Source organism: Micromonas commoda, chromosome 17 (assembly GCF_000090985.2).
Source record: "Micromonas commoda chromosome 17, complete sequence".
NCBI lineage: Eukaryota > Viridiplantae > Chlorophyta > Mamiellophyceae > Mamiellales > Mamiellaceae > Micromonas > Micromonas commoda.
In genome coordinates, this window is record NC_013054.1 from 33798 (window position 1) to 49316 (window position 15519).

The 15519-nt window shown below is 53.9% G+C and overlaps 4 protein-coding genes across 4 annotated transcripts; all 4 read left to right on the forward strand.

The window, feature by feature from the left end:
* Positions 1-471: 471 nt before the first annotated feature.
* Positions 472-1992, forward strand: MICPUN_64957 (predicted protein; the record flags this gene model as incomplete). Its single annotated transcript, XM_002506890.1, has 1 exon — positions 472-1992. The coding sequence occupies one exon, from the start codon at positions 472-474 to the stop codon at positions 1990-1992; it is 1521 nt and encodes a 506-aa protein (XP_002506936.1).
* Positions 1993-2737: 745 nt separating this feature from the next.
* MICPUN_113368 (glycosyltransferase family 25 protein) lies at positions 2738-5306 on the forward strand. Its single transcript, XM_002506891.1, has 2 exons — positions 2738-3708; positions 3749-5306. Exons 1-2 carry the CDS (start codon positions 2906-2908, stop codon positions 3816-3818), a joined length of 873 nt encoding a protein of 290 aa, XP_002506937.1. The 5' UTR covers positions 2738-2905; the 3' UTR covers positions 3819-5306.
* Positions 5307-8533: 3227 nt separating this feature from the next.
* Positions 8534-13342, forward strand: MICPUN_64960 (predicted protein; the record flags this gene model as incomplete). The annotated part of the gene is made up of 1 exon (XM_002506892.1): positions 8534-13342. One exon carries the CDS (start codon positions 8534-8536, stop codon positions 13340-13342), a length of 4809 nt encoding a protein of 1602 aa, XP_002506938.1.
* Positions 13343-14250: 908 nt separating this feature from the next.
* MICPUN_64961 (predicted protein) lies at positions 14251-15438 on the forward strand (the record flags this gene model as incomplete). Its single annotated transcript, XM_002506893.1, has 1 exon — positions 14251-15438. The coding sequence occupies one exon, from the start codon at positions 14251-14253 to the stop codon at positions 15436-15438; it is 1188 nt and encodes a 395-aa protein (XP_002506939.1).
* Between the last annotated feature and the right edge of the window lie 81 nt (positions 15439-15519).

Below are 15519 nucleotides of genomic sequence, written 5' to 3' on the forward strand. Positions count from 1 at the left end.
TACATCGATTCCCCCTCCCCGTCGGACCCCCTCGAACCCACCGAGTAGCCCCAACCCCCCCTAGCAAACCGATAGCGACAGCGAGGTCGACAAGATTGCACCTCAACTCCCCCAACAAGATGCAACGCGACCACACACCATTATCATGTTATTATTAAGCATATCTTCGTTCGTACGAGGTACCTTGCTTGGTATTAATACCTTCGATTCGTTATTAGCGTTATTACGAACGACCTTGCTTGCTTCGTACCTTCGAAGGTATTATTATTAGTTAAATTTCAGGAAAATAAATGAAAGTTTGCTGGATCACTATGGGCTTTTAGTCCCGATGGAGCATCCGTACAAATTCTCTACCATGTTCACCAATTAGCATCACTTCCAAAGGAGAGAGAACACATCCAAAACACGCGCGACACATCACCTTCACGCTCTGGAAATTAACTTTTAACTTTTAAACAATTCGTGCAACAGATGGCGGACTCTTCCGAAATACAGTCAAAAATTGATGCAGAACTACAACAAAGCAAACGTGACCAACAAGATTCGTCCTTTTTAGAAACTCTCGTGCCGATTCCCGACTTCTTCTTCAACATCAAAGCGGAGATCGAACCCATCGGCGGGTCGAAATGGCGCATTCGTATATTTGGATACATCTTGTATTTTATCACTCTGTGCGTGATGTTTGGATCTTTCGCGTACTACTCGCTTCCCGAGCAGCGCGTGAGCTTGGAATCTATTGTCACCTCGGAGTGGCAAAAGCCCGGCTTTGCGTGCAAGGCCCTCCAGAAGACCACTTTGCACGGTCTGAGCACGGACTGGAGTTTCGATGAATGCGTAAAGAACGTAAATGTGCCCGATGCGACGAACGTCAAGTCGGTGACCAAACACGCCAACTATGTCCACTACGACTATGACTTTGCGAGCGACGGCGACTCGAACAAAGGCGTGATCAGCTTGTACGACGATAGGTATGCATCCTCTGTTTTGCAGAAAACCAACCAGGCGGCTAATGACTGGAAACGGGATGGATACTCGTGCTATCCGGAACCGCCGTACGACAATACTTATAATTTGAATTACAACGTCAGCGAGTGTCCTGCTGCCGTGCTTCCGCCATCTTTGGATACGGTGTCACTCGAATCGTTTTATGACATTAGCGCTTATCCGAATCCTGACAGGGCAAGGTATAATCCATTTGGGACAGCAAATGGAATTGGTTACCCAACACAGGTCACGGATGTCGTTTCGTCGACGAACACACGACTTGACGCTTCTGGTACATTCCCGACCTGCGATATGTACAAGAAACTTTATGGCGACTTTTATTTCAAATCTATGGAATTGACTGAGATGTTCGTTTACAAAATGGACTGCACGTCTAACGGCGTCGGGAGCTATTCATCCACGATGAAGTCCATCACAGTTTCCGAAGGGATTGAAGCTTGGGAAAAACTCCTCAGCACTCCTGCAGACCAGTATGGTAACTTCGGCGCAGATGCAATCTGCTCCAAATTTAAACGCAACGGCAACGGCTTCCGCTGCTTCGACAAGCCCAAGCCCCCGACCACCAAGGAGCTCGCGATTCAACGCTACGCCACGGAGTATCCGCCTGAGACAATCTGCGCGCCGCTCAAGCTGAACAGCCCTTTTCAGTGCGCCCGCAACGTGGAGGTGCCAGCGACGACGCGACTCAGCCTTTCGGTCGCGGCGGCGCAGGCCGTGTTTGCGCTCACAGGCATCGCGCTGGTAGCGCTGCTGAGGAAACTCCAGAAGCCGTCAACGACGACCTCGGAGAGCTTGTCGACTGATGGCGACCTGCGTTCCATGATGCGAAAGCTTCGAAATGAGTTTCACTCGACGGTTGATCAGCTTCGCAACGGCCAAGACCAGCTCCGCGTCGAGTTCCGCACCGGCCAAGACCAGCTCCGCGCCGGTCAAGGCACTCACGAGGAGCTCATTCAAAAGCTCCTGAGCAAAGAAGGAGGTCGTTAGCGGTGTCCTTACTTTCGTTTACGTCACGTTCCTCTGATATGTCGATCGTTTCTTCATCATGTTCCAAGCGACACTAAAGTTTTTGTTCAAAGTTTCTTCTCCGTGTTTTTGTGCTACGTTTGTGAATGAATAAAGAAAGTCGTGTCACCCGATCAAGCACGAGCGTATTTTTGCGCGACTCCGCCGATCGTTCCACGTGCCGTCCTCGAGTTCGGTGCCAAAACTCGCGATGGTTGTCGAGCTAAGTCGCACGAAGTATAAGCCCCTCGAGGTGTGATTTTGTGCGAAATTCGCACGTAGATTTTCAGGATTCAAAGGGATATGACTAAATGTTCGTGGCGACTGATAAATAAGGGAATAAAATAAATAACAATAGGCAAAATATGCAAAATCATTTCCCGCCGTGTATACGTACGTACGTACGTACGTACCGTCATTAATAATAATAATAATAATATTCGGCATAGCCGAGCGATATTAAAAACACCACCTTATTTACTTGCTTGCTTATTATTATTATTTAAACTTCCAAAATGTAACAATAAATCACCTGATATGCATTCATGCGTCGAAAATCGTTTTTTTTTGCTTACGAAGGTATTAGGCATAGCATCATATTTATTATTAGGCATCTAATAAAATTCGATATTAATAATAACATGATAATAGGCAACATATTTGCAACATATATGCAAAAATCATTTCCCGCCGAGATTCCATTCGTTCGTTCGTTCGTTCGTTCGTTCGTTCGTTCGTTCGTTCGTTCGTCGTCCTTCAGAAACGTATCATTACGAAGGCGTGAAAAAACGAGCGAGCAGAAACCACAGGCATAGTCTACATTCAAGTTTCGATGGGCGACACATCGCATAACTAGAATGATTGTCACCACCAACCAGCAGAGGCAGAGTGTTAAATGCGCGAAATTCATCTGCTCCCGCTAGAAACACAGACTGGAGCAAAAGGATTCCCGTTTACAAACACCGTGACCATGAACAGCAAGGGAATCCGAATACGTCGCTCGCGGAAACGCTACAGGCGCAAACGCGCGTACCTTATTTTTTCGTTGTGTGGATGCTTACTCTTCCTTATTTTCTTGTATCGAAGGGAGGCAACCCTCAACAGAGCACTTCCACGCTTTTTGCGGGAAGTCAAACGAAGCTCGGTGAACTGGGGAGCACGACTTGTTGTTGCTCGCTCTCGACCGAAATACAATACCAGCTCGGAAGAGTTAAACGTCTTCGTCATTACGCTCCAACGCACTCCAGCGCGTCGTGCCCAGCTAATTCACAACTTGACACAGGCAGGTGTTGCCCACAAAATCTTTTTCGCAGTGGACGGGCTTCTTCCCCTCAACGGTGACGACATTTTGAAGTATGCTGGGCTTCGCAAACGGTCGAGGCTGACATCCCTCGATGTCCTTAGGGCTCACTCTCCGTCGCCAGAGCTGGATCTGATGATTCACGAACGCCTCAGATTTGGTTGTTACATATCCCACGTTCGCTTGTGGGAGCACCTTGTAAACTCTGAGTTGCCGTTTGCTGTCATCCTCGAAGATGATGTAATAATACTCGAGCGATTCGACTACTCACTGAGACACTTGATTCGAAATTTGCCGGATAACTGGGACATTTTTTACTTGAACAGTTGTTTTTCAAAGCTTGGGGGTCTTCTTCGACCCGGGATCTTTCAACTCAGGGGCGCCCTTTGCACTTATGGGTACGTGATCTCAAAGGATGGTGCTAATAAACTATTACAGAGTACAGCTCTCAGCAGTGAGAAGCCAGTGGATCACATGCTTGACGAAGCGATCTTCAGCAGATCGTTGACAGCGTATCAAGCTTTGCCACCATTGATTTTGCCGCGTTTATATACATCAACGTTGGCGTATCCTCATGGGCGTTCTATTTGATATTAATGTTTCTCCTTTCTCCGTGTTTGCATTCGACCCCCACACATCAGTTCCTCGAGAAACTTGGAAAACTTCAGAAGATTGCACACAGTTTCCTTCTTTTCTGGATAACAGCCAAAGACGTGTGGCACCTCCTCGGCCGTCAATCTACGAATCAATTCCGATGAAGAGCTCCAGTCTGACAAAATTAGACCGCGCGATACGGCACTAAGGGTGAAGAACTCGACTAGCGTGTTTTGGAGACATGTTACCCCACGCCTTGAAGGCCCTGTGCAATCCTTGGCGCTCAACGAAATAATTTTGTCACCAAAAACTTTTTGGAGGCCGATGATAGCTTTATTTTCATCACTGGTGACGAGAAATGATGCGTCCTGATCTCTTTCTAACGCTGATTTGATGTGAGGAATAAATGCATTGTAGTGGCAGCGGTCGCGATTACGCTTCACAGGGCCCATGGCACTACTGCCTGCTGAATGGCCCTCAGAAAGATTGTATATCCCTGGCACGTCTATCTCAATATTCGACTGCATCCGAATATGCACTCCGATGACCACCTGGTTTTTCTTTAACCTCTCGGTCAATTCGGACACCCTGTGGTTGACCACTGTAATCGGTCGAAGCTTTTGTATCTCTCCTCTAATGTCCTTTTCTGATACAACGGTTTCAGATTGAAGAACATATGCGGACCTGACATATATCGCTGACAGAGATGTATCCTTTATGACTTTGTCTTTCCCCCCCTTGGAATTGTAATCATATATGATTGCATGCATATGCAGCCTCTCCAAGGTCGACAAAATGGCGAAGTCGAAGACAACATGATCAGTGATATCGAAAAGTTCTGAGAGACGTGCGTTGACGTGAACATCTGGTATCCACACGACTACCAAATGTCGGCCACTTTTTCTTGCCAAAGCAGCGGCGCTAGCATAAGCACGCAGACGATTTCCAAGGCCGTGATACGGTTCCACAATCAGAATATTTGGGAAGACATCGCGGAGGGTCATCACCGCCTCCAGCTCTTGTGCAGTTTCCGGCCCAGAAATACTGCCGTGTTGCTTCATGCTGCCGGGGAAGACTATAGTGTTTCCATGCAGAATTGCCCTTAGCGCCAAGAGTGATGCACAAACTAACAGTGTGGAGCGTAAAACCCGTCGGTTCATTTCCTTGGGATCAACCCGAGAGAAAATATTCGAAGGTACGTAGGTAGCGTTCTTTTCTCACGCATGTTCGACTTAAACGTAAGCTGTAGTCGCAATAGAATTCCGTGAAGCAATTCTATAGGTTCGTTTGCTGAGAACCCTCCCGACGTTCTTCCTGAGTGAAGTACGTCGACAGCGGCAAACCCAGAGCCGAGAAAGAGAAATAAATTAAACAGATAATAATAATAATAATAAATCCCTCGACAGCGGCAAATAAATAAATAATAAATAAATAATAAACCCAGAGCCGAGAAAGAGAAATAATAAATTAATATTAGCCCTTTGAATCCTGATGTGCGAAAATCGCACAAAAACATATGTTTTCAGCCACTCCGCGCGATAGCGCAAGAGCCGGCGCGACTTCGCGAAAGGTCTCGGGCCTGGGAAAAATTTTACCGCTACCTCCATCGACCACCAACGGTCATCCAACTGTTCGCGGGCCCGTTCGCTGAACTCCCGCTTGAGTAACTCGCTTCTTCGTCTTGTTGCATTCTTGGCCATCTCACAAAGAAGCATGTGCGAATATCGCACGCGATTCTTCGCCGGGTGGTGTGCGACTTAGCGGAACCATCCGACCGTTTCCGGACGTGATTCAAAAGGTGCGCGGTCCCAAAGGAGGTGAGGAACTCGGGAAAAATACGCGACGGGCGTTGCCGATGTTTTGAACTGTTTGGGCAAGCCATCTGGCCGCGATGAGGACGTTATGCAGGCGTTTCCTTGCTTGAGTGCTGAGTGATTCGCGCTGCACATCGTGATGACGTCTACTCGTACATACACGGACAAATGCGCATCGGTTTCGTGTGTATATCCGGACATCATGGCCGTCTCCTCGCATTTTTTTGGCCTTGTTTGAACTGGTCAAGCTTTTCTAGTGTTTGAATCGAAGCCACAAATCTTACCGCACAGCTTTACTTTTTCTTTGCAGGATGTCTGACCTATTTATTAAGAACGGCGGCGCAGTTATACGATGTCGTCCCGAATTCCGATACATCGATTCCCCCTCCCCGTCGGACCCCCTCGAACCCACCGAGTAGCCCCAACCCCCCCTAGCAAACCGATAGCGACAGCGAGGTCGACAAGAATGCACCTCAACTACCCCAACAAGATGCAACGCGACCACACACCATTATTTTAGTTGATTGTACATAATACTATAAAAATATGTCGGGATTCGTGGTAAATACCTATTATAGCTTCTCAATAAAATAAAGATCACAATAAAATATCCTTACTTACTTCATTCGTTCGTACCTTCGTTCGTACCTTCGTTCGTACCTTCGTTCGTTCGTACAGTACCTTCGTTCGTACCTTCGTTCGTACCTTCCATTCGTACGTTCGTACGTACCTTCGTTCGTACCTTCGTTCGTACGTACCTTCGTTCGTACCTTCGTTCGTGTCAAAAATACGTTTAAATATGTAAATGTAAATATCAAACACTATTTAAATACCCGTGTATATGAGTAAACATCGTGTGACAACTATATGTGACGCTGACTCAAGGTTCTCGAGCTAAAAATCCAAAAAATGTCATCATCTATGTAGCGCTAGAACATCGTTCTTGATTTATTAGTATATGTGTACTTCATTTGGCTCAGTGCGCTGTGCGTACCCGGGGCGTAACAATGGTGGAGTCTTCGGGAAAATATCACCAGTTGCGAAGTTGATTTCCGAATTTTTGCCCGGAAATCCTGGGAAAATAAATGAGCAAACAGTAACGACCATCGCCCGGAAATTAAATTTCAGCGGATTTCCGCCAAAAAGAATGCTGAAAATTTCGGGCTTGGTACATACGGACATCAGTTTTGCAAATAAGAGTGATAAATTCGCCAATAATGTTATGATTATTTCAGATGACGGAGATCGATATTCGTTCAGTGAATTTAGTGTTTCATTCGTAATCTCAATTTATGTTATGACACAATCGGCTCTTGGACACCATTGCGAGCAAGTTCCTGAGTGAGAGTTGCGCATGTGACCGCCGTCCTGAGACGTGGCGCCGGTGGTTATCTGCGTGCCTAAGGAAACATCTGAGTTGTGCTCCGAGCACTGGCACGTGGTGGCCAAATCTACACATCTCCTCCAGAGGCACTTTGAGCGCCCATAACGCGGTATTCTTGACGGAGAGCGACATCATTTCTCTGCTTTGCATGGTTACATATGACATAACGAACAAGTCTCCCAACAAAGTCTTCTTGAGATACTGGCTGGCTTCGCCAGTGGACCGCCCGTGCACCTGATGGGTGGCGTCATAGATATAGACTTTTGACAGATGTGGGGGGGGGGGAGGTCAGCCTGTGTTGACGCGCATCTTCCGACCGTGGAGGAGGATTTCAGGACGTACCGTCAGTGAAGGACCTACTCAATCTATCGTATATGCAACCGGCCGGAGTTCGTATGGTAAACATCCTGCCGACCGAAAGTCAACGGTATCGGGAAAATGGTCATTCCAAACGCGTGGATAACGCGCCAGTGACGGCTGGGACCACGTTCTGTTCGGCGGGTTTGAGATCGCGACCAGGTTGGAAAACCACACGAGCGCGTCCGTATGGACCCTCTCGTCGATGAGAGCGCGCGCTTCGTGTTGGTCGCGATCTCAAACCCGCCCATCCGCGCGCGTGAAGCCTCTTTGGGTGTTTTTCCGGTGCCGAAAAAGTCGCCTAACAGTAAAATGACCCAGTGTTCGTATGGGCATTCAAACCGGTGATAATTCGACGTGGTTTCACTCTCGAGAGACGTATGTGAACTAGTCAGAATCCAGATTTTCGTTATTCAGGCGCTGTCATTCCCACATAATTTTTGAGCCGGAATTTTCGACTCAGTGCGTGAGACAGGTGTTGATGGGCATTCCGTGGCGCGTGAGCGCTCACCTCTGTTGTTCAGGCACGGAGCTCGACGAACTGGGAGGACCACGATAACGTTAGGCGCCACGAAACCAATTGCGCGCCTACTAGCGCGCCCGTGCTGTGAGAATATTGAGACGATCCACGGTGAGTTTGGCGCACGAACCAACCTCCGCCCGGTCCCGGTCAGTTTTGTAACACCCAGCGTTTTTTGGGTCGGTTTGTCACTTCTCACGGTGAGTCTCGAAGCCCTATAGGCTTTTCACTTGCCGGTCGAAAAAAATTGTGAGACTGGATTTTTTTCGACCGGGTTTTTCGGATTTTTTGGGCGCGGCCTGAATCCCCTCGGGTGTCAGGCGGCGCTAAAGCCAAGCACCACCAACCGCCAAACGAACAAAACCTCGTGCGAACGATATCGCCGCATACAACCTGCTGGAGATGGCCCGTAGTCCTCTTCGCATGCGTGACTGCCGCCCTCCGCTGGTGATCCGCGCCAACATCTGCGGCTGATCTTTCTGATGACATCATCAAACTTCTTCCTAACAGACCACCAAAAGACATTTACGTACGCATTGCGCTGATTGTTTCCGATGTACGGAGGATTAGGGCACCGATCATCTGATGATGGCGTCGTGCAGCCTCTCCTCGACGAGCACACGCCCCTTCGCACCAGCCGTGGCGGTGGAGGGGTGTTACATCGCGTGACCCGCTTCGCTGGCGCCGCCGCGATCGGCGTGCTGGTCGTCGCCGCGGGCTTCATCGGCACCGATCCCTCGCATCCCGAGGTTAAAAAGTTCAACGGTATTTCAGAGCTGGGCGATGGGATCGCGGCCAAGGCTACGCCGACCCATCACGCGGCGTATCGCCGTGCGGCGCTGACCCCCGCGCATCACAGCCTGGGGTCCCTCGACGCCGATACCGTCGGTCGCCTTGGCGATGAGGACGACATCGCGCAAATCGATTCCCTCGACGCACAGGTCGAGCGGCTCACTCGCGAGCTCGCTGAATCCCGATCGGAGAGCACCGAGCTCGAGAAGCAGGTGCAGACTCTGGAGCAGTCCATCGTCGACACCCGCGAGGAGTTCCTCAAGATCGGCCACGGCGGTCGCAGCAAGCACCTCGCGGGCTCGCACGACAACGAGATCATCGCCGACCTCGAGAACCAGCTCAAGGACAAACACTACGAGCTCGAGAAGACCCGCAAACAAAAGTACAAGCTCTACATCAAGAACAACGAGTGCAACTCCGCACAGGCGGAACTCAGCAAGAAGGTGGCCGAATACAAGAAGGACATGATGGAGGCATTCGAGCGCGCCGAGGAAGTTAAAAAATTCGAAACGTGCGCCGCTGAGAAACATGCCATCGAGTCCAAGCTCTCGACGTGCTCTGAGAAACTCGAGACGTCGCAGACGGACCTCGCCGCCGCGCGGGGCGACGACGTCTCTGACGATGAGCGCATCTCCTCGCTCGAGTCCAAGCTCAGCCAGTGCCACGACTCGCTCGACGCCTATGCTGATACGATCGCCGACTTCAAGAAAGCCGTGGAGTCCGACCAACTCGAACTCGCCGCCCGCCAGAGACTCGTCGACGAGCTCAACACCAAAGCCGCCGCTTCCGACGAGCTCGCTGATCGCCTCAAGGTGGAGGTCTCGATGCTCGTTGAAGACGTCCAGGCGTGCGAGCTTGACGGCAAGTCATTCGACTTCTTCTGCGCGGGCGAGGGTGAAACATGCGAGTGCCCCGACGGCGACGTCGTCTGGGGCCCAAGGTACCACGCCTCCGACCCCGACAGGCAAAACATCTTCGCCGACGTCATTGCCACGCAAAGGTTCATTGTCAAGCCCGGAAAGTCCGACTACGAGTGCACCAACGAGCACTTCGGCGCCGATCCCGAGCCTGGTGAGTCCAAGGCGTGCTTCTGCGCGCCGAAGGGTCTGAATTACAACGTCAAGGCGTCCATCGACGGCGCACAGCCGTCACCTGCGCCCGCCGTGGTTTCCGAGCAACCCGCACCCCCAGCGCCGGAGGTTGTCGAGGAAGCCGTGGTCGACGACGCCGACATTGAATCCTACGAAGAATCGCTCGAGTCCGCACCCGCGCCAACGAAGCGCGAGATCGAGCCCGTCGAAGTGGCCGAGGAGCTCGCGAAGCAGTTCGAAGAGACTGTCGGCGATGACATCATCCATGAGGTCGAGACCGATGCGGAGATTCGCGAGGACGAAGCCGCCGCCACCTCCGCGCCGCACTCCGACACCAACACCAGCGACGCCGACTCCGCTGTCGCTCTCAAGGATGTGGCCTGGAAGACATACGAGGAGGAGGACCTCGACGATCTCTACGAGGATCTAAACGAGAAACTCGACGAGGATCTCCCCGAGAGTGCCGACGACATCGCCTCGCAAGTCGCCGCCGAGAACGCCGCCGCCGCCAAGGCCAAGGCTGACGCTAAGGCTGCCGCTGTGAAGGCTTTCGGCGAATGCCAGGCCATGTGCGCCGCTGAGCACGAGTGCTGCAACATCGACATCGTCCAGGGCTCCAATCAGAGGCTCTCTTGCCTCCAGGCCTGCACCATGGTGAAGGGCGGCGTCACCGCAGATCAGTGCAACGCCGAGTGTGCCGACGTCAAGTGCGACCGCACCGTCAACGGCGTCACCTACCACCACTGCAACTTCCCTGGCTGTGGTGACGTGCCCGCGCATAAGGACGCCTTCGGCGATAAGTTTCAGCTCGCGCCTTACGAGTGCGCCGCTCAATGGGGCACCAACGACAACTCCTGCAAGAAGGGCTGCCTCAACGGCGTCACCGACTACGAAGCCTTCAAGGCGAAACAGGCTGCCGAGGCCAAGGCCGAGGCCGAGGCCGAGGCCAAGGCCAAGGCTAAGGCTGAAGCAGAGGCCAAGGCTAAGGCTGAAGCAGAGGCCAAGGCTAAGGCTGAAGCAGAGGCCGCGCCCTATGACTCGTTCGTTTTTGCCGAAAGCCTTGTTGGCGTTCAGCAGGACTGGAGGCACGATGGGACCAGAAGAAATGGCGGCTTCGTTATTAACCCTGACGGCACGTGCACCTCTTTCGGGTCCACCGGTCCGGTGACGGTTGTCGACGAAACCACTATCATCGCAAGGTTCGCTAACATCAATCATAAGATCGAGTACAAGAAGATCGAGGACGGCTACTACGTTGGCACTGTCGTTGAGCCAGTGCGAAACCCGCCGACGAAAGTTACTTTCGGCAAACCGTCATCTCCGCCGCCCTCGCCCGCGTCTCCGCCGGCGCCGACGCCGACCATGGCTGAGGGGCTCTTCATGTTCATGGGCGGCGAGTCCGGCAGATCCTGCGCTGACGAAGGCAGCCGATTCATCTGCAACCGGCCCCACATCGGGAGCTGGGAGAGGAACACGTTTGCTTATCCCACTCGCGAGCAGATGAACCAAGTTTCCGGCCTCAAGCCCAACATGGTTTCCATCAAGGGCGGCCAGCGCGGGACCTACTGCTACACCCAGAACCTCGATATGAAGTGCGGCAGCGGCAGCCCAAACACCCTCGCGCACTGGTTCACAGTCGGGGGGGCGGATCCCGTGAAAGCCGACTGGACCGGCGGCGGCTTCGGCTCCGCGGACAAGAAGTTTGATTACTTCATCTCACTCAAGTCCAACGAGGCCGGCGGTGCTTTTTGCAACGACGCGCGGGGGAGCTCGACCATCAAGTGCGACAAGCCGACCGTCGGCAAGGGCGAGACATTCCACATGCTCTGGCTCTCGACGGAAGAGTCCAAGTCTGCTGACGAGAAGGCGGCGGCTGAAAAGATCGCCATCAACTCGGCACCCGCACCGCCGCCCTCGCCCGCGTCTCCGCCGGCGCCGACGCCGACCATGGCTGAGGGGCTCTTCATGTTCATGGGCGGCGAGTCCGGCAGATCCTGCGCTGACGAAGGCAGCCGATTCATCTGCAACCGGCCCCACATCGGGAGCTGGGAGAGGAACACGTTTGCTTATCCCACTCGCGAGCAGATGAACCAAGTTTCCGGCCTCAAGCCCAACATGGTTTCCATCAAGGGCGGCCAGCGCGGGACCTACTGCTACACCCAGAACCTCGATATGAAGTGCGGCAGCGGCAGCCCAAACACCCTCGCGCACTGGTTCACAGTCGGGGGGGCGGATCCCGTGAAAGCCGACTGGACCGGCGGCGGCTTCGGCTCCGCGGACAAGAAGTTTGATTACTTCATCTCACTCAAGTCCAACGAGGCCGGCGGTGCTTTTTGCAACGACGCGCGGGGGAGCTCGACCATCAAGTGCGACAAGCCGACCGTCGGCAAGGGCGAGACATTCCACATGCTCTGGCTCTCGACGGAAGAGTCCAAGTCTGCTGACGAGAAGGCGGCGGCTGAAAAGATCGCCATCAACTCGGCACCCGCACCGCCGCCCTCGCCCGCGTCTCCGCCGGCGCCGACGCCGACCATGGCTGAGGGGCTCTTCATGTTCATGGGCGGCGAGTCCGGCAGATCCTGCGCTGACGAAGGCAGCCGATTCATCTGCAACCGGCCCCACATCGGGAGCTGGGAGAGGAACACGTTTGCTTATCCCACTCGCGAGCAGATGAACCAAGTTTCCGGCCTCAAGCCCAACATGGTTTCCATCAAGGGCGGCCAGCGCGGGACCTACTGCTACACCCAGAACCTCGATATGAAGTGCGGCAGCGGCAGCCCAAACACCCTCGCGCACTGGTTCACAGTCGGGGGGGCGGATCCCGTGAAAGCCGACTGGACCGGCGGCGGCTTCGGCTCCGCGGACAAGAAGTTTGATTACTTCATCTCACTCAAGTCCAACGAGGCCGGCGGTGCTTTTTGCAACGACGCGCGGGGGAGCTCGACCATCAAGTGCGACAAGCCGACCGTCGGCAAGGGCGAGACATTCCACATGCTCTGGCTCTCGACGGAAGAGTCCAAGTCTGCTGACGAGAAGGCGGCGGCTGAAAAGATCGCCATCAACTCTGGAAATGTCGGCATCGACGCCAACTTTGTCTACGAGTTCACTCTGCAGTCGCCTGTTGCCGCAGGTCACGGACCTGAGATATACGAAATTTTGTTTGACGGCAAAGCTGTAACGAAAGACCAGGTGGCGGTGCATTTCCCGGCAATCGGGCGCGTCGGACATGGCTCTGAAGCGTTCATGGATGGTAATCCTAACACATATACGACTTGGCAAGACGGGAACAAAATTCCCCCCGGAACCAAATTTTTCAGCATCACGTCGAAGAAGGTGAAAGAAATTAAGATCAAGTACCACAGGCCGAAATACTCTCCTGGCTGGACCATCAAAGAAAATGGCATGCCGTTTGTGAGCGAAACGTCGAACCGTGGCACTGGATCTTGGCCATCACCAGTGACGTACACCTACAACTCCTAAGTTTCAAAGGTGTGATTGGATCACGAGTTCTACGGCAGCTTGAGCGATTTCGGCGGAACACATAAATCTGTTGAGATGTTGCGTGATGTCAAGCCGCTGCCCTGACTGCAAATAAAACCAGTTTTGTACATCATCAGTTTGGTGGGGAGTACTTCTAGGGGTGAACCGGTCGGTCGCAAACGCTCTGACTGTTTGCCCATACGAGACGAAAATAATCAGGGGTAGGGCGTAGGGGTAGGGACGTAATAACATCCGTATGTAGGTGCCTCCCTGTGAGACTGACCAGATAGATCGTTTCTTCATTGATAAATTTTCTATGAATATCAGTCTGCCGACAGACGTTGAGAAATCCCGCTCGAAATCCAGCTCGGTCATGGTAGTCATGGTGGCTGGGGGCGCGCGGGCACGACGCGCACGCACTTGGTCACATGGGTGCAACACGGCGCGGAACCTACGCGGCCGCCGAGGCCGCTACCGGTTTGTAGTGGTCTACCAACATGTCAATTGTGCCAACCGGCACCATTTTTTTCGTGAAAAAAACAAGCTGTCGCGTGCCAAATTGACACAGCGCCTATGGGCAAAATGACCCCCAGTTGGCACGTTGACATGTGGGGGTCAGTTTGACGAGTTGAACGAAATTCGATCGGCGTCTGTGACTGTTTGCTTGTGCGCGACAACTCAACTTTCGCAATTTACTTTTCGGAGACGACGGCAACCTTATCTCTCGAGTGAGGAAAGTTCCGCGTGGTCTCGGCGGTCGCACTTCTCGCGGTGCGCGCACCTCCCAACGCCTGTTCCACTTGAACACGCGCGCCCGTCTTTGCGAGAGCGACGACTCCAAGCCATCAGCGCTTCGATTGAGCGCAACATGCGTGACAACGACCGCCGCCGCCGCGCGTCGAAGCGCCATGGAGATGGAGGTGCTGACGGGGCGAGAGGTGCGCTCGCACCGCATCGTTCGCTCGCATCGCATCGCACACCGCCCCGCCACGACGTGCGCATCGTTTCCCGGCGCGCCCATCCCGGCGTCGCACTCCCGAACGTCGTCGGGGTCCGCGCGGCGCGCCATCTCAACCCGCGCGACCTCCCCTGCACCCTGCCGCGTCTGCTCATGGCGTGGTGGTGGGGCGCGCCGCCTCCGTCTCTTTTTTCACATTCCAGCGCCCACGTCCCTCAACGCAGGCCCCGTCAACGCGCCACCGTCCCAACGACCACGCTCCACGCAGCCAGAACCATTGTGGGGCAACGGAAGACGCAGGCACGTGACGGGGAAAAGTGTTCTTTGCAGGTTGCGCGACCACGGCTCGTGGATGCGCGGGACGGTGCTCGAGTACGATCACGCGTCAGAATCGTACCGCATCCGCGGGGACTTCGACGGGGCGCCGCGGGACGTGCCCGCGGAGGATGTCGCGCCGATCGCCTCTGATCCAGATGTTCAGTCGGTCACGCCGGACTTCGGAATGTTCACGGCGCCGGCGCCTCCGAACCTCGGTGAACACCGCGGACGGGATGCCGCCGCCGCGATCCTCGGTGGCGAGGCTTCGCCGCATCCTCGCGGCGCTCAGGGGGGCGGCCAGTCGCCTGCCCAGTTGGTGCGTGAAACGCCTCCAGCGATGGCTTCGCGACCGAAGAGCCCGGCAGGGCGCACGGGCGACACCGAAGTGCTTGAAGTCTCAGACGACTCCGGCGACGATGGCGATGCCGAGAATCTTCGCCGCGGCGACGTTTTCGACGAGGACGGCGACGACTTCGACGAGGACGGCGACGACTTCGACGAGGGCATCATCGGCACCGACTCGGAGGGCGAGAGCGACGAGGAACCGAACGGTGACGCCCCCGTTGTCGACCTCACCGGGGACTCTGATGACAGTCTCAGCAACAGCGACAGTCTGAGCGACGTCGACGGTGTTGCCGGGGGGGGTCCCAACGACGACATGGACGCCTTCAGCTCAGGGTCGGAAGTAGAGATTGTCGACGAGGTGCACGTCGTTCCTGACGAGCACGAGATCCCGCCGCCTGCGCAACATGACGGCGGTGGACGCGGCGGCGGACGCGGCGGTGGGCGCGGCGGCGGACGCGTCGGTGGTATGATATGAATAAAAAAGGTTTAGGATCTGAATAACTACAAACCCAGGACCACATAAACGAACCTGTTCGCCGGTCCAGGCGCGGTGCAA